The sequence below is a fragment of the Erinaceus europaeus genome, chromosome 16 (genome assembly GCF_950295315.1).
Source record: "Erinaceus europaeus chromosome 16, mEriEur2.1, whole genome shotgun sequence".
In the NCBI taxonomy this organism is placed as follows: Eukaryota; Metazoa; Chordata; class Mammalia; order Eulipotyphla; family Erinaceidae; genus Erinaceus; species Erinaceus europaeus.
The window spans coordinates 2,355,065-2,373,435 of record NC_080177.1 but is presented as its reverse complement, the minus strand read 5'-3'; the positions used below and the strand labels follow the sequence as shown (position 1 = coordinate 2,373,435).

Sequence of the window (18,371 nt, the reverse complement as noted above, 5' to 3'; positions counted from 1 at the left end):
AAGGGAGACGGCACATCACTGCTCCTGCACCCATGGGGGCCTGTTGGGTGTCTTGGCATGGTCCTCCCATGTGGTGCTGGGGCTCAAGCCCAGGTTCTCCTACGTGGCAAAGCATTTGCTCTTCTGAGCATGCTGTCTCCATGCCTCTAAGTTAATTCCTAAATCCAATGTTCCGTTTTAGGAAAGCTAGTCGTCTGAGATGAGACACACGTTTTCAAAGTTGGCTTCAATTCAGTGTTAATTGAGAACTTTAGCGTTTTCTGCCTGCGCGTCACTAATTGTGTGTTGATGGGGGTCCTTGTTGTCTCGGAGACCCAGTTCATGTGTCCTCACCCTCAACCAAACCATGTCAGCATCTTACAAAGCCTGATTCCATCCAAATCAGCTGGTAGAAAAGTGCCAGCTGTGGCAGCTGGGGCCTGGATCAGTCGTCAGAGTGCAGGACTTCCATGCTCGAGGCTCCTGGCTGCGTTCCAGGCACCATTGTCTTGGGGTGGTGCTCTGGTTTCTGTCTCTGTCTCTGCCTGTCTCTCCATTTCTCCCTCTCTCCCCGTGAGACTCTGTCTCCTAGGAAATAAATATAGTAGGGCCAGCTGGAGGCCACCCAGGAAGCACACGTATGCACAGATGACCACGCGGGGAAGCAGGGAAGCTCCGCAAGTGGTGAAGCAGGGCTGCAGGTGTTTCTCTCTGTCTCTCTCTGTCTGTCTCTCTCTCTCTCCCTCCCTCCCTCTCCTCCCCCTTTAAGTTTCTCTCTGTCCTATCAAACACATATTTTTAAAGACATAAAATAACTCTTTTAAGGAAAAGGAGAGGGACATACGAAGGTAGTTATGTTGTCATACGTGGCTTGGAGGGGAAGAGAGGATTGGATCAGGACAAAAGGGGGGACAGTTATGTACAAATGTGGACAGATAGTTGTAGAGATGATGGTTGGCTCATGTCTGCAAGCTAAGGGAACTGTGTGGCTTGCAGTGGGGAGACTGAAGACTCAGAACCTGGTGGTGGGAGTGGAGTGGATTTATACCCCTATTGACGTGTAATTCTATAAAATAAAAAATAACTCTTAAAGAGGAGGATGGTAAATATGATTTTTTTCAAAGCTTTAATAGAAATGGTCCCTTGAATACTTTGAACTTTTCTGTTTAGAACTGGAAGGGCAAGGGGTCGGGCGGTAGCATAGCGGGTTAAGCGCACGTGGCACAAAGCATAAGGTCCAGTGGAAGGATCCCGGTTCGAGCCCCCGGCTCCCTACCTGCAGGGGAGTCGCTTCACAGGCGGTGAAGCAGGTCTGCAGATGTCTGTCTTTCTCTCCCCATCTCTGTCTTCCCCTCCTCTCTCCATTTCTCTCTGTCCTATCCAACAACGACGACATCAATAACAACGATAATAATGGCCACAATAATGGGAAAGCAACCAGGGTAACAAAAGGGGGAAAAATGGCCTCCAGGAGCGGTGGATTTGTGGGGCAGGCACCGAGCCCCGGCAATAACCCTGGAGGCAAAAAGCACCAAAGGGCAGCTGCACTTGTCTGTCTGGTGAAGCTTGTGGCGATCGTGAGTTGCCTGCGACCCACCTGGCAACTGCTTGCTGGGTGCCACGGCCTGCGAGTTGCGTTCACTGCTGGGCTGATGACAGTTACACACAGTCCTCAGACATGAGCCCTGTCTTCATCGTACTCAAGGTTTAGAGGGTTTGGCTTTCAGAAACTTCCCGAAGCTGAGCTTGCTAAAGGTGGAGGGTGTAAGTGAGTACTAGGAGGACTAATTTAGTGACCGGTGTTTGAACACCAGGAGTGTGTGTGTGTGTGTGTGTGTGTGTGTGTGTGTGTGTTTTCCATAAAGTGATTTCTTTAAGTCATGGCAAAGAGAGTATTTCTGGAAAAAAGTAGCATTTTTTCCCTTTGTTTTTTTGAACTGAGAAAATACCTCATATAAGATGGACTGCTTATCTCAGTTGAGTATCCTGGTTTGAAGCTAACAGCCCTTCAGATAGATGTAAGCATGGCCCCTCTGTCATGTCAGTGTGTGTGCACATGTGTGTCCGGGTATTCCTGGCTCTGTTTACTTAATGTGAAACTTCTAAGATAGGGTTATTGGAGCAAACTCAAGAGTTGAGAGAAACACCTGAATGTGACTGTTGGGCCTTGCGTGCGTGTGTGTGTGTGTGTGTGTCTGTGTGTGTGTGTGTCTGTGTGTGTGTTCAGAGACTTGGGACTCTCAGCCTGCCCTGGACTGCTTCCCCTTCTGTTTGTACCTTTTTGTGGTCATACTCTGGCCACCCCCAGGCGAGACTCTGCTTAGGCTCCACCTAGACGTACAATCAGACCACAGATAAAGCCAAACCCACTGTATCCTCAATCCCAATGCGTGACGGAGAGAGAGGGAAAGGTGTTCTGATAGTGAAGGCATGGAGGAGGCCCGGGCACTGGCCTTGGAGTTCGGTGTAGTAACAACTGCTTGTCTCCACAGGGGGATCGTTGGATGTATATAGAAAGATTCCAGAGCCTGTCCTTGGGAGGATTGCCGGAGCTGTGAGTATGCGGCCTCAACCTTAACCTTAGCGGCTGTTTCTAGTCGAGGCTCATTGTCCTTATGTCCCCAGTCCGCTTCAGTCTGGTCTTCTGAACTCTCCCTGACTTCATAACCTTCCTCGCTCTCTAGTCCCTTGTGTCCTGCCTTCTCTCCATAAATCACCCCACAGAGGTGACATAGTCGTGTGACATGGTGACATGCCACCCTCCAGGCTGGTGGCCACCTGGACTTTCCCACGGTTCCTTTGTAACCATGCTGGTGTTCGTCACCAGAAAAATTCTCCCAGTTCTTCAAAAACAAATTTTTTTTAAATCTGGATTTTTTTGGTAGTCATGTGATATGCTTAGAAAATACTTTTTAAAAGATTTTATTAGTGACTCAGTATTCACTTACAGAATTACAAGGTAACAGGGCTACAACTCCACATGGTTCTCAGCATCAGAGTTCTGAATTCCTGTTCCTTCCACTGAAAGCTACACTAGTTTGCTTAAGGTTCCAGATACGTGTTGACTATTATTTTTACAACCATCTGTCTGTATTTGTAGAGATTTGCCCCCCTTTTTCCCCTATGCTCCCGTCTTCTCTTCTTCTCTAAGTCCCACCTACGCCTGCTACTCCATCCAAATGGCCCTCCCTCTCTCCTCTTCTCTCTCTGGGTCCTGATGGCGTTGGAGTTCAGAGCCCTCTGGGCATCTTCCCCTATCATTTCTCCCACTCTGGGAGTGTAGACCTGAATTCTTTATGGGGTACGAAAGGTGAGAGTTCTGGCTTCTGTAATTGCTTCTCCGCTGGACTGGGCATAGAAAGTACTTTTTTTTCTTCCTATATTTATTTATTTATTTTCCCTCTTGCTGCCTTTTTTTTTTTTTTTTTTTTTGCTGTTGTTGTTGTTACTAATGTTGTCATTTTAGATAGGACAGAGAGAAATGGAGACAGGAGGGGAAGATGGGGCGAGAAAGACAGACACTTGCAGACCTGCTTCACCGCCTGTGAAGCGACTCCCCTGCAGGTGGGGATCCTTACGCTGGTCCTTGCACTTCGCGTCACATGCGCTCAACCCGCTGCGCTACTGCCCAACTCCCAGAAAATTTTTAAAAATTTATTTAAAATATTTTTTATTTATTCCCTTTTGTTGCCCTTATTATCTTTTTATTGTTGTAGTTATTATTGTTATTGATGTCGTCATTGTTGGATAGGACAGAGAGAAATAGAGGAGGGGAAGACAGAGAGGGGGAGAGAAAGACAGACACCTGCAGACCTGCTTCACTGCCTGTGAAGTGACTCCCCTGCAGGTGGGGGAAAATACTTTTTAAGTGTGTGTTGTCAACAGAAAAGTTGTGTAGAAGAAAATAATTACTTTGGGCTTGGCAAAAAAGCTCGCTTGCATAGTGTGCTTGTTACTTTACTGTGTGTGCCACCTAGTTCAAGCCCAGCCCCCACTGCGCTGAAGGAGACTCAGTGTTCTTCTCCCCCCTCTCTCTCTTTCTCTCTCTCTCTTGCCCCCCCCCCCGTTTCTATCTTAAAAAGTATGTATATATAACTTGGGCAGAAGTTCCATGTCTTGACTTCCAGTTGATCATCTAGGAATGCACCTCCTTTGGGACCAGAACAGTTTTCCTCTGCCTTTTCAATAATAAATTGACCCCTAGACACACTAAAGCAACATGGGCTTCAGATTTCAAATTTGGGATAATCTAGGCTGAACAGTGTCCAAAGAGAAGTCATGGGGTGTGTGCAGTAGTAAACAATTGCTAAACTAAAGGCACTCTGGGAACTCGAGTGGTTGAATGCAGAACAAAGTGATTGTCCCAAGTACCATTTAATTAAGTGGCTGCTTTTCACGTTCATTATACATCAAGCTGACAGCCGGGCCCTTTAATCCAACACAGACACGGACTCGGCTCAGTTCATTGTAATTCACAGCTTTCCTTTTTTCTTTCTAATTATGAGTGTGAACTGCCCACGGTGATGGGAACTTTTTCTTTCTGATGCTTTGGTCGCTAAGTAGCTTCTAATCTACATGTGGACGTAGATGGGTTTGGGTGTGAGATCTGAGCCAGAAATCATATTAGAGATGAAAATAAGAATGTTTCCTTTCCCTCTTTGAGTCTTGGGGTGGGGGGTGTGGAGGGGGAAGGACTGCTTTGTGGCTTTTGGCAGTTCTTGGCTCTAAAGTTTAATAACATGGATAATAAAGGGCAAAAAAAAAAAAAGAAAGAAAGAAAGAAAGAAAAAGGCAAGGATGCCAATTGAAAAAGAATTCATAGACACTCCATTATCTCCAGCGCTTGGCTGAGAGGAGCCAGCTGCCTGCTGTGGAGCCCTGCTTTCCCTGGGCTCCAGAAATCTCACCTCCCTCCTGTTGGGGCAGCAGCACAAGGCTACTGTGAGCCTGCAAAATGAAGCCACCAGCAAAAAAAAAGGGGGGGTGGGAGGGGGCAAATTCCAGCTTCAAACTCTTATAGGACTTAGAGCTGGGCCATGGATGTCCACTCCATTTGCTAGTGACAGGCATCTAGAAGGAGCATTCACCCAAAGCACTGGTCAAGTTTACTCTTAAATGCTGTTTTTTTCTTTTTAATGATTTTATTCTTTATTTATTAATGGGCAAGACAGAGAAACCTGAGCATCCCTGGCATGGGTGGTGCCAACAGTTAAGCCAGCACCTCATTCACTCAGGACAGTGTCCCATTCCCACCATCAACATTATGTTCTTAAAAAGTCAACATTGGGTTTTCTTGTTGTTGGGTTTTTGGGCTTTGGGGTTTTTGTCTGTTTGTTTGTTTGTTGCTTATTTTTTTCCCCAGAGCACTGCTCACCTCTGGCTTATGGTGGTGCGGGGGATTGACCCTCTGTCCCTGTGGCAGCCTGCACTGCAGACACCCCCTCACTCTGGACCACCTGCTTGTGTGTGTGGGGGGGGGGGAATGGATTTTAATTTTGAAATTATTTTGAACACGAGTCGGAGGAGTAATGCAGAGAATTTTCTTGGCTGCTTCCTCCAGATTTCCCTGCTGTGAATAGTTAACCATGTTTTGGTTAATCTATGTTTGCATATTTTTTTCCTAAAACAATTGAGTTAGACTTCAGCACCTCTCCCCTATTTCAGATGTGTGTTTCTGATGAGTAAGGTGATGGTCTTTGCGATCACAGTGTGCTGATCAGAATCTGGAAGTCGGTGTTGAAACAATACTATTATCTGACTCAAAAACATTCTTCCCTAGTTTAAAATTATCAACATTTATAAACCAGAAGAAAAACACAGTTTGATACTGAATCTAGTTATTGTGTCCGTGTCTCTGTATTTAAGTTTTTTGTTTGTTTGATTTGATGCTGAGCCAGGAGATGAACTCAGACCCTCGGGTTTGCTGTGTGCCACGGCCAGGTGGTCCCCAAGTCAGCCTCCTCCCTTCTGTTTACGTTAGGGAGGAAGGAAGCAAGGGAGAGGAGACGCAGACACACAGAGAGGTGTGCTCGGGGGTCTGGTGGTGGCACACTGGGTTGAGAGCACCTGCTACCATGTGCGGGGACCTGGGTTCGTGCCCCGACTCCCCACCTGCAGGGGGAAGCCTGGCGAGCGGTGAAGCAGGGCTCGGTGTCTCTGCCTCTTTCCCTGTCTCTCTTCCCCACCCCTCTTGATTTCCATCTGTCCTATCAAATAAAAACAGGAAGAAAAGCAGATGTGTGGGTGGGAGGGGCGGCTGCCCGGGACGCTGACGACAGTAAAACCAAACAAACAGCAGAGATGAAGACACCACTCCGCCTTGCAGGAAGGCCCCTCCCAGTGCTGTGCCGGGCGCTCCCAGATGGTGCTGGGACTTGAACCCAGGACCTGGCAGTGTTGAGGCACACATTCTACGAGGCGCGCTCCAGTTGTCCCTCCAGTGCTGAGGGGTTTCTGATTCCCCTCCTGAGCTGAAGCGAGACCTGCCTGACACTGACCTCGTGTGTGTGTGTGTAGGTGTGTAGACACAGTGTGTAGGGTGTACGTGCAGCCACAGCCTCTCACAACGCCACGTCAGCCTGCCAAGCCTCTTTGTCTTTTTCACTCAGAGAGGACAGGTGCCCCACCTTCCTCTAATGCCATAGCGACTCCCAGGCGGTGCCTGGGCTCGAACCTGGGGCCTGTGCACGGAGCTGCAGGCATCTTACCCAACCATCAGCCTCTTTGGCCTGATCTGTACTTTTGTTTTTCTTGTTGAATTTTATTTATATTTTTTAATATATATATGTATATATATTTTGCCTCCAGGGTTATCGCTGGGGCTCGGTGTCTGCACTATGGAGCCACTGCTCCCGGGGGCCATTTTTCCCATTTTATTGGACAGGACAGAGAGAAATTGAGAGAGGAGGGGAGACAGAGAGAGAGGTAGACGCCTGCAGCCCTGCTTCACTGTTGTGAAGCCTCCCTGCCTCAGGTGTGGAGCGGTTGGCTGGGGGGCTTAAACCTGGGTCCACGCGCTGGTCCTCGCGTGGAGCGCTGTGGGTGCTTGACCGGGTCCAGCGCGTGGACATGGTGTCATAGATATGCATGCTTACTCACGTGGACTCTGATCTCGTGCCTTCATCGTGGCCTGAACACTTTGCTCTCTCTCCCCGCGTCTTCTGAATCTGCCCCTCAAGCCCCAGCAACTCCGTGAGTCCCTCGTCCCAGCTGCTGGGAGAAGCGGTCTCGCTCACCCCCTCCCACCTTACTCAGCGGCTGGTGTTTCCCATCATGCCTCTCTCTGGTTACACCAGCCCTGGCCTGAAGCACAGTCCCCCTGCAGAGTCCCCCATACAGCAAGTGAGAAACGAAAGTCTCCCCCTTCCTCCTGTCTGTCCTCTCTGGCCCACCTGCTCCATGCGTCTGCGAGTGGCTGCCAGGTCTTTGACTCGCGTGTCCCCTGTTCCTTCAGTCTGCCACACGTCCTCTGCAGGACCCTCTGGTACAGTCCTCACCAAGCCCGGCACAGAAACGGGAGGTGTGGGGCTGGGAGGCGGTGCACCTGGCTGGCGCACGTCTTACAGTGCTCAAGGACCTGAGTTCAAGCCTGCAGGGGGAGAGCTTTGCAAGTGGTGAAGCAGGGCTGTGGGTGTCTCTCCCTCTCTCTGTGTCTCTCCCTCTTCTCTCCCAATTTCTGGCTGTCTCTATCCAATAGTAAATAAAGATACTTAAAAAAAAATACAAACTCATATAATGGATGGTAGGGGGCCAGGCCATGTCACACCTGGTTAAGTGCACATGCTATCATGTACAAGGACTCAGGTTCAAGCTTCCAATCCCCATCTGCAGAGAGAAAGCCTCACAAGCCATGAGGCAGACTTGCAGGTATCTGTGTGTGTGTGTGTGTGTGTGTGTGTGTGTCTCTCTCCTTCTCTGTCTCCCCTCCCTCTCCATTTCCTTCTGTCCTATTAAATCAAATAAATTACATAAGGTTAAAAAAAATTAGGGGCCAGGTGGTGGCATATCCAGTTAAGCACACACACGACAGTGCACAAGGTCCAGTGTTCAAGCCTTGGTCCCGCCTGCAGGGGGAAAGCTTCCCGAGTGGTGAAGCAGGGCTGCAGGTGTCTCTCTGTCTCTCTCCCTGTCTGTGTCCCTCTCCCCTCTCAGTTTCTCTCTGTCCCTGACCAATAATAAGTAATTGAAAAAAAAAATGAATACCATTAATAATAATGGGGAGATAGCATAATGGTTATGTCAATAGACTCTAATGCCTAAGGCTCTGAGGTCCCAGGTTCAAACCCCCCCCCCCCATACTACCATCAGCCAGAGCTGAGCAGGGCTCTGGTAAAATCAAAATTAATTAATTAAAAACAGAAATGGGAGGTGCTGGGCTGCTGATACAGGCGTGGCTGACTTGCATAGTGTGTTGCTTTGTCATGTGCACTTGTGCTCTCTCGTTCTCTTCCCCCCTCCCTCTCTCTGTCTCTCTCTCTCTCTCAGGAAAAAGCAGCAAAGAGAAAGGGAGGTGGCCAGTCAGTGCTGTTGGCCATCAGATTTCCCCCAGAGAATCACAGGCATGTTTCTCTGTGACCTGTCTCCTGTGCAGCCTTCACGGTGCTGTCTCTCTTCCTCACATGCAGGTTGTCAAAGGCCTGACCTACCTGTGGAGCCTGAAGATCCTACACAGAGGTACGTACTGGGCTTCCTCGCCGCCACAGAATCTGGGGCCGTGGAGGGCCGCCCGGGGGCTGAGGGTCGCTGAGGCGCTGAGTGGCCTCACACCCCGGCCCGCTGACACGCCGGGTGGCGACGCAGAGACGCTGCTCCAGTGCCGGCTCGTCCTTCTTTTCTCCTCCAGCTGTTGAGATCGGGAGTGTGAATTTGCCGTCACATGTCGGCGGCGTCTTACATTGGGCTTACCAAACCTGTAAAGCCAAAGTATGTCGTAACTGCTGAAAACGGCAAGATTGATTTCCCCCGTATCTTAAACCTGGTCCTTGCAAACCTCTTCTTCCATCATTTCATCCCTCCCTTATGAGAAAAACGAGTGTAAGGTGACAGCGTACAGTTTGCACCCCACACCCACCACCAGGCTCTGTGTCCCCACCCTCCCGCCTCCCAAACAGAGCCACAAGTCTTAGAGACAGGTTGCTTGCTTTTTTTTTTTAATTTACTTTTAAAATTATTTCTCAAATTATTTATTTGAGAGAGATAGCCAGGTAGTGAGAGGGAGGGGGGAGATAGAGAGGGAAAAAGACACCTGCAGACTTGTTTGACTACCTGTGAAACTTTCCCCCTCCGGGTGTGGACTGGGGGCTTGAACCCGGGTCCTTGTGCACTGTAACATGCATGCACCCTCCCATGTGCGTCAGATGTCTAGAGTCCACATGTCCTGCGGTTTTGAAGAGTTTTTCACCAGGGAAAAGCACCAGAAATCAGTGTCCAGGCTGACTGTCAGTGCCCTCCAGAGAGAGTTGCCGAAGGCACCTCCCCCTTCGATTCTTGCAAAGATTCCCAACGTGTCTGGATTCATTACAAACAGATTAGCAGGCGAGAAGCAGACCGTCAAACATGCTACAGTGCGCAAGGACCCGGGCTCAGTGCCAGTCCCCACCTGCAGAGGAAGCTTCACGAGTGGTGAAGCAGGGCTGCAGGCGTCTCTCTGTCTCCCTCTGTCTCCCCGCTCCCCCTCAATACCTAGCTGTCTCTATCAAATGAATAAAAGATAATAACAAGAAAAGCAGGAGCCAGACTCTCCCCCACTCCCGTCTCAGGCGTCCCGAGTAATGAGACTCTTACTAGAGATGGTGTGTGTGGCTGTGGAGTTGATAAGCTAGTGGTTTCTGTCCATACTTTATAGCTCCAATTCCATAAAAGTAAGATTAAAGATGCCTTTTTATTTACCAAAAAGCTATTTCATTTTCTCCTTGATTAAAAAATTGTAGCTTTTTAGATCAGTTCAATCAGGCAATTAAAGATCTGAGCTTTTAAGTCCGGCTAAGGCAATTAAATAGGTAATGCACTTGTCTCCACGCTTCTGTCGCACACGCACACGCACAGCGCGGCCGTCTATCGGAGAAGGGCGTGGCTCATTCCTGCGCTGATGGCCGAGGTGGCCGCCTTGTCAAATTTGTCAAATCAAAGCCGGCGGGACTCGGGAGGGGGACCTGACGGAGCGGGAACACAGACGCCTGGCCCAAGTCTCTCACCCCTTTGCCTTGGTCTCGGCAGCTCTGAGAGCTGACCCTCCCTTTCTGGTTCTCCTTGGACTTGTCCTGAGGAAATGCTGTTATATAAGACGGGGTTCAGTGTCACATTTCCCCCAAAATATGTACCAGCTCAGCCTCCCTGCCACCAAAGTGCTGTCCCCCTTACTTCCACCTCAGGTTGCTGGGCCCCTGCCCCTCACAACCCCTCCCTACCACAGGACCCCAGATTTGCAGACACCAGCTCACATGTGTCTTCCCGTCTGTCTCATGGCTTTGATTCCTAATCCCCCCTTCTCTCTCTCTCTCTCTCTCTAAAGACACACACACACACACAACCACACACACTTTCCAAGTGATTTAATACTGATTTACAAAATTATGAGAGAACAGGGACAACTCCACACCATTCCCACCACCAAGAGCTCTGTGTCTCCATTCTCCCCCACTGGGAACTGCAGTGGTTCTCCCAAGATTACAGAGATGTGTTGACTATTATTTCTATAACTATCTAGACTTATAGACCCATTTGCTCTGGCCCCGCCTTTTCTTCCTTTCTAAGTCACACCTACTACTTCTGAGTGTGTCCTTCCCTTTGTATTTATTTATTTATTTATTTATTTATTTATTTATTTTCTATTTTCTTTCCGGGTCCTGATGGAATTGAAGTTCAGAGTCCTGGTCTATTTCCCCTAACATCCCCTCCCCACCCCCTGGAATATGGACCCAAATTCTTTATTGGGAGCAGAAGGTGGGCGTTCCAGCTTCTGTAATTGCTTCTCTTCTGGACATGGATGTTGGCAGGTGGCGCCACACCCCAGCCTGTGTTTGTCTGTCCCTGGTGGGGCAGGACTCTGGGGAGAGGAGGCCCCAGGACACATGGAGAGGTGCTGAAGCCCCTCCTAGAAGAGTGAGGCCGTCCAGGAGTCCTCCTCCTCCTGCCTGGGCTCACTGAGCGGGTCCCTTCACTTCCCTCTCCGGTAGTTGCTGCTCTCAGAGTCAGGGTCTTGTGCATACGAACACGAGTTTGACTTTATTTGATTGGAAAGAGGCTCTGAAACTTGTCCTTAGGGGGGGAAAAAAAACACTCTGGTTACACGAAAGTCTCTCAGCATTCTGCAGAGTTTATCAACAGACTGAAGAAACCAAAGACTTAATTTATTTCCAACATGGTCTCTAAATAGTCCCATACAGTAAGGGTGACTTGAGTGACAGTACTGAATAATTTAAAAAGCAAAGCAGTGAGGTCTGGGCGGTAGAGCACCTGGTTGAGCGCACACATTAGAGTACTCAGGGACCCAGGTTCAAGCCCCTGGTCCCCACCTGCAGGGGGAAAGCTTCATGAGCTGTGAAGCAGGGCTGTAGGTGTCTCTCTGTCTCTCTCCCTCTGCCTCCTTGTCACCTCTTGATTTCTCTCTGTCTCTGTCCAGTAATAAATAATAAAAAATAAAACAGCCTTAAAAAGACAAAACAATAGATTAGAAATGCAATTCTTTTGGTCTGTTTCTTCCTGAATGGAATTCACCTATTCTTTCTTTTAGATTGTGTTTCTTTTTTCTTTTTTTTTTAAATCTTTTTATTTCTTACTGTATAGAGACAGAATTTGAGAGAGGAGGGGGTAGTAGAGAGGGAGAGAGACAGAGAGACACCTTCAGCCCTGCTTCACCACTCGTGAAGCTTTCCCCCTGCAGGTGGGGGCCAGGGGCTTGTATCCTGGTCCTTGTGCACTGTAATGTGAGTGCTTAACTGCCGGGGTAGCCTGAGGGTGCTTCTTCCCGAGCAAGTGCTCTCTGGGTTGGAGAGAACTCTACTGGAGCCAACCTAGGCTGCTGTATGGGAGAGGGGTCAGGAACTCGTGCAGGGCTAGCATCGCAGGAGAGAGACTGGGGAACTCTCGGAGCTGGAAGGCAATCCCAAGTGTGTTGAAACAGAAGAGCAGCTGTATTTATACTCGCCAAGTAGGGTGGAGACAGGATGTGACGTAAGAGGGTGGAGCGAAAAGAGACTGGTGGAAATCAGGGACTATGAGAGGGGGCGGAGCAAAAAGATATCGTGAACCAGTGGGGATTAAACCAATGCCCTGTAGGCAGGGCGGTTCCTAGGTAACTGGTTATGTAAGTAGACCGCAGGGATAAGCAGGGGGAAGCTGGCTTACTGCCCAACACTTAATCAGGTACACCACCGCCTGGCGCACAAGAGGTTGTGTTTCTAAACTAACTGAAGCTTCTTTTCCCAACTAAATAACTAAATTAAAAAAAAAATTTAATTGTTTTTATCTGGCTCATTCCAACTAATCTTCTTTTTAGAAGATTTGTTTTATTTGTTCCATATGAGAAAGTTCCACATGAGACAGAGAGAGAAGCCAGAACACTTCTCACCCCAGTCTGTGCCACCCTGGGAATGGAAACTGGAAGCTGGAAGCTCCGCCTTGTAAGTCCAGTGCTCTGCCAGTCGAGCTACGAACATGAGGTGCAAATAAGAGTCCAGAGTAGAGATGTACTCAGTTCCCTACTAATCACATCTGTCCTGTTTGAAAACACGACCAGTTGATTTTATGAGAGAGGGAGAGGGAGAGAGGGAGAGAGAGAGAGAGAGAGGTAGAGAACACAAGTCCTGTGCTCTCGCTGCAGAGCCACGTCCCTGGTCATTATTCCTCCCACTGAGAAAGCTTCCTCAGGGGGCCAGGTAGTGGCGCACCTGGTTGAACGCACATGTTACAGTGCTCAAGGAGCCAGGTTCAAACCCCCTGGTCCCCACCTGCAGGGAGGAAGCTTCGAGGGTAGTGAAGCAGGGCTGCAGGTGTCTGTCTTCTCCCTGTCTCTCCCTTCCTCTTGATTTCTGGCTGTCTCTATCCAATAAATAAAGACAGTAAAAACATTTAAAAAAGAAATATTAAAAAATAAAAAAGAGATAATAGGATATGGATATTGTGAGATTTATCAAACGCGGTTTTATTAGCAATTTAAATGTGATTCCTGGCTTCCACACCAGAGCCTGTCCCACAGGGCTTTCCCAGTCAGGACAGCAGGGGCTTCCGAGCAGTCTGCAGTGACAAGGCCCCAGACTCACCCAGGACCAGCTAGCTCAGTGGCTGCCCAGCGTGTCGGCCCAGAGGACTTTGGCCACTGGAGTCCAGCAAGGTCTCTCCTAGGGGGCTACTAAGTACTGTTTTTCACGGGGCTTCACCATCATTGCTGTATGCATTTTCCTGTCTGGCCGAGGCGGTACACACAAAACTCCTTCAGAAACAGTCAGCTATGAGCTGTGCGGGCCTTGGCCCGTCACACAGCATCTCTTCATCGGTCACTTTACCCGCTTTATAAGCCTGTGCAGGGCCCACAAAACAGCTCACCTGCACGACCCAACTTCAAGCCCTCACTGCCTTGAAGGGAGATTCCGTGCTGTGGTCTCCTCCTCCTCCTCCTTCTCCTAATAGTAATAAGCAAGGGGACAGGCAGTGGTTCACCGGGTTTTACATGCACGAGGACCCAGGTTCAAGCCCCGACTGCCCACCTTCAAGGGAGAAGCTTTATGAGCGGTAGAACAGGCTTGCAGGTATCTCTCTGTCCCTCTCCCTCTGGGTCTCCCCTCACCTCTCAACTTCTCTTTATCTTATCAAATAAAAAAAAAAGAAAAATAATTTTTAAAAAAAGGATAAATGGCCACCAGGAGTGGTGGGTTCTTTGTGCTGGCACTGAGCCCCAGAGATAACCTTGGTGGCAGAAAGAAGGAGAGAAGGAAAGGAAAGGAAAGGAAAGGAAAGGAAAGGAAAGGAAAGGAAAGGAAAGGAAAGGAAAGGAAAGGAAAGGATAAGCATAAGCAGGTCCAGATTAAGTCAGGGAGAGCTTATCATGCTTTGCATGAGTAAGGAAAACTTCCGATAATCTTCCCTCCGGGAGGAGCATATGACAGCCTATGAGGATGTGACTGTCTGAAAATATTTTCAAGACGAGAAGCATCGACGTGGCTGGGGGGCGGGGGAGCAGTCGCACACAGGCCCTACCAATCACCAGTGTCCGGGGGCCCGGTCAGGAGGTGAACACAAGGCCCAGGGGAGCCCCACCAGCCTGACACTCTCAGACCGGGTGAAAACAAAGAAAATGAACAGTGAGGCGTCCCCGCGGCCTGCGCCCACAGCAGCAAGGCATCGTAGTTGGACTTCAGAACGGCTGGTGGCTCTGATGAGGTGACAGCCCGCCGGGTATGAGGCAGCCAGGGCTCCACATCCAACAGAAAAGCCAGGTTAACCCCTAGGCCACGTGGGGGGAGGGTGTGAGGATGCCCCACCAGGAGCTGCCCGCACTGCTCCCTCTCTCCTCAAGGATGAAAACGCAGAGACGGGAGGGTAATGAGAACAGAACCCCGATCAAGGCAGTGAAATTAGCAGTCGGGCTGGGGTAATGGAACTCACACGGGGGCGTTTATAGAAAGAATGGACAGAGAGCCAGGACTCTGGGGCACTGTGTGTGTATATCTGGCTTGTGTCACGTCCTCCCTAGGAGGCGGCGTCTCGCCATACTCACAACCTCAGGTTCAAATCCCAGCACCTCATGGGAGCACTGTGGACACCACTGAGGGGAGCTCTCCAGCCGGTGGAGTGACACAGTGGGGTCTGTCTTCTCTCTCTCTCCCTAAGTAAAAAAAAAAAGAAAGAAAAAAAAGAAAGAAAGAAAAGAAACGGGTCTAGGAGGCCTGCACAAGACAATTAAAATAGAAGGAAAAGTGAAAAAGTCAGCCTGGGAGTACTGGGTTTTGTGTTTAAAAAGAAGAAAGGGAAGTCGGGCGGTAGCACAGCGGGTTAAGTGTAGGTGGTGCAAAACAGAGTAAGGATCCTGGTTCGAGCCCCCGGCTGGGCACAAAGATAGGAGAAGTGTGCCTTTCTCGTCCACAGCCGCAGCACAGAGGCACAGGATGTACTGTGGGCTTTGGTTTTCTTATATTGACTTATTTTGATTTGATTCGGTAGGACACAGGGAAGTTGAGAAGGCAAAGGGAGATAGAAAGGGAGAGAGAAAAAGAGACACCGGCAGGCCCGCTTCACTGCTTGCGAAGCTTCCCTCCTGCAGGTGGGGACCGGGGGCTTGAACCTGTGTCCTTGCACATTTGTACTCAACCAGATGTGCATAATTCCACACTGTTCCCTCCACTGGAAATTGCAGTGGTTCTCCCCAAGTTGCAGATTTGTGCTGCTTTATTTCTGTGACTATGTTTATATCTATCTGCCCATTTTTTCTGTGGCTCTGCCTTCTCTTTCTTTCTGAGTCACACCTACACCTGTTACTACTTCTTTTTTTTTTAATTTTTTTTTGTTTTCCCTTTTGTTGCCCTTGTTTTTCTAATTGTTGTTGTAGTTATTGTTGTTGATGATGTCATAGTTGTTAGACAGGACAGAGAGAAATGGAGAGAGGCGGGGAAGACAGAGGGGGAGAGAAAGACAGACACCTGCAGACCTGCTTCACCGCTTGTGAAGTGACTCCCCTGTAGGTGGGGAGCCGGGGCCTAGAACCTGGTCCTTGCGCTTTGCGCCACATGCACTTAACCTGCTGCACTACCACCCGACTCCCCTGTTACTACTTCTGAATGTCCTTTTTTCCCCCTTCTTCTCACTCCAGGTCAAGATGGAATTAGGGTTCAGAGTCCTCTGGTCATCTTCCCGTAACATTTCTCCCCCTCTGGGAGGATGGACCCAAATTCTTTGTGGGGTGCAGAAAGTGGGAGTTCTGGCTTCTGTCATTGCTTCTCCGCTGGACGTGGGTATTGGCAGGTGGACCCACACCCCCAGCCTGTGTCTGTCTGTCCCTAGTGGGGCAGGGCTCTGGGGAGGGGAGGCTCCAGGACACACGGGTGAGGGCGTCTGCCCAGGGAAGTCAGGATGGTGATATGGCAGTGTCTGTGACTTGGTGTCTGAGAGTCTGCCTGTGGGTTGTAAAGGAATAAGAAAATCAAGGCTGCTCAAACCTGGGACAGTAAGCGGTGCATCAGTAGAGACATTCCCTACAGCCGGGAGGTGGGTCCCACAGGAGTGCAGGACCCTAAGTGTGGGGTTGGAATTCAAATCTGCGTTCTTCTCTCTCTCTCTCTCTCTCTCTCTCTCTCCTTCCCCCTCTCCTCCCCCCTTTCTCTGTCTCACTCTACCTCTCACTCTCTCTTTCCCTCTGTCCCTCCCTCCCCTCTCTTGCAAATCAATAAGGAAAGCATCACATATTAATGAAAGCACGGAGTGATCGATGTGGACCCTGCTTCTCTTTAATTCGCCTTCATTCCTCATTCTCCCTCTCAGCCCTCACGTGTGCACCATTCAGAGAGGAGGGTGGAGAGAGACAGAAAGAGAAGAGCATGACCCCCCCCACCCCGGCCCCACCCTGTCACTCGTAAATTCCCCTGGTGCCGTGCGTGGGGCTCTCGTGGGGCTGCCGTGAGTTTCTACATCACACGAGCTCACTCTTGGCTTTCTGGGCTGCTGGGAAGAGTTTTCTGAAAGCTGGCCGCTGTGAGCGGTCAGAGGACTCGTGCTCGGACCCTGTGTCACATCCTAGGGACTTCGTCCTGGGGTGGGGTGGGGTGGGGGGTTAAGCACTGAGTGGTAGGAGCAAACTTGTGGCACCCTACCTGCCTGCTACCTGCCTGCTGCCCCGTGTCCCAGCCGCCCGGTGAGGCTTGCTCACGGAGGCTCTCAAGTCTAAAAGGGAGCCGCAGTGGGAGGGAGCAGGGGCAAAGGAGGAAGCTCTGTGGACAGGGTGCTGGCTCGGGTAGAGTGCAGGGCCTGCGGGCATCACCACCACCACGTGTGCCAGGGCTGTCTCCCTCATGAATATATATATATATATATATATATATATATATATATATATATATATATATATATATACATACCTCAGTGGCAGGGCTCTTCTCTTTTTGTTTTTTTTTCCTCCAGGGTTATTGCTGGGCTCGGTGCCTGCACCATGAATCCACCGCTCCTGGAGGCCATTTTTCCCCCCTTTTGTTGCCCTTGTTGTTGTAGCCTCGTTGTGGTTATTATTATTACCACTGTTGATGTTGTTCGTTGTTGGATAGGACAGAGAGAGATGGAGAGAGGAGGGGAAGACAGAGAGGGGGAGAGAAAGACAGACACCTGCAGACCTGCTTCACCGCCTGGGAAGCGACTCCCCTGTAGGTGGGGAGCCGGGGGCTCGAACCGGGATCCTTCCGCCGGTCCTTGCGCTTTGCTCCACGTGCGCTTAACCCGCTGAGCTACCGCCGGACTCCCAGGGCTTTTCTGAGAAGAAGGGAGGGAGTGTTGTTATCTAACTTAAAAAGGGGCTTGTGGGGGCTGCTGCTGGTGTGTGAAAGGATTCACAGAGGGGAGCTGGGAGCGGGTTTAAACAATACAAGGTTTATCAGGGTGAGACAGGTAAAAGACAGAGTAAGCACTTATCATCACGGGGTAAGAGTACCAGTCTAACTGTAGTTATCGAGAGTTGAGTCCCACAAGATAAACCATTATCAGCTCTGGTGAAGGTTGCTCGTGGCTGTAGAGGGTCTGAAAGTTCACCGGCTGCAGAGTCACACGCGCTCAGTTCCCAGGAGCGGCGGCCAAGGCCGATACCTGGCGCACCTCCACCGAGACGCTTCTCCGGAGCGACCTGCAACAAGCCCCGCGCTGTACACCTTCCCTTCTCTGTGTCCCGCCTCAGGGGGACGTCACCTGTCTGCTCATGGTCCCAGACTCCTGCTGGGGTCACAGCAAGGGAGGAGCAAAATCAAGTCTCGGAGGCTGGGTGGTGGCACACCTGGTTGGTCGCACATGTTCCGATGCGCAGGGACCCGGGTTCAAGCGCCCAGTCCCCACCTGCAGGGGAGAAGTTTTGCAAGTAGCGAAGCAGTTCTGCAGGTGCCTCTCTCTCTCTCTCCTCTTTTTAAAAAATTTTTGTTTCTTTTTATTTACTTATTTACTTATTCCTGGATAGAGACAGTGATAAATTGAGGGGGGAGAAGGAGAGAGGGAGAAGAGACAAAGGCACCTGCAGCCCTGCTTCACCACTCATGAAGCTTCCCTCCTGCAGGTGGGGACCAGGGACTTGAACCCAGGTCCTTGAGCACTGTAATGTAAGTGATGAACCAGGTGCACCACCTCCTGGCCCCCTGTCTCTCCTGTATCTCCCCCTTCCCTCTTGATTTCTGGCTGTTTCCAGCCAATAATAATAATAATGAAAGATGATT

General features: G+C 49.9%; 1 protein-coding gene across 6 annotated transcripts in view; it reads left to right on the top strand.

Moving 5' to 3' along the window:
* Positions 1 to 18,371, top strand: part of MAP2K5 (mitogen-activated protein kinase kinase 5) — a 271,177-nt gene that overhangs the window by 123,438 nt on the left and 129,368 nt on the right. For all 6 annotated transcript variants that reach the window (XM_060175660.1, XM_060175659.1, XM_060175661.1 and 3 more), the window contains 2 exons: positions 2,472 to 2,533; positions 8,604 to 8,652. In XM_060175660.1, coding sequence (XP_060031643.1) covers positions 2,472 to 2,533; positions 8,604 to 8,652 — 111 coding nt within the window. The remainder of the gene's footprint in view (positions 1 to 2,471; positions 2,534 to 8,603; positions 8,653 to 18,371) is intronic.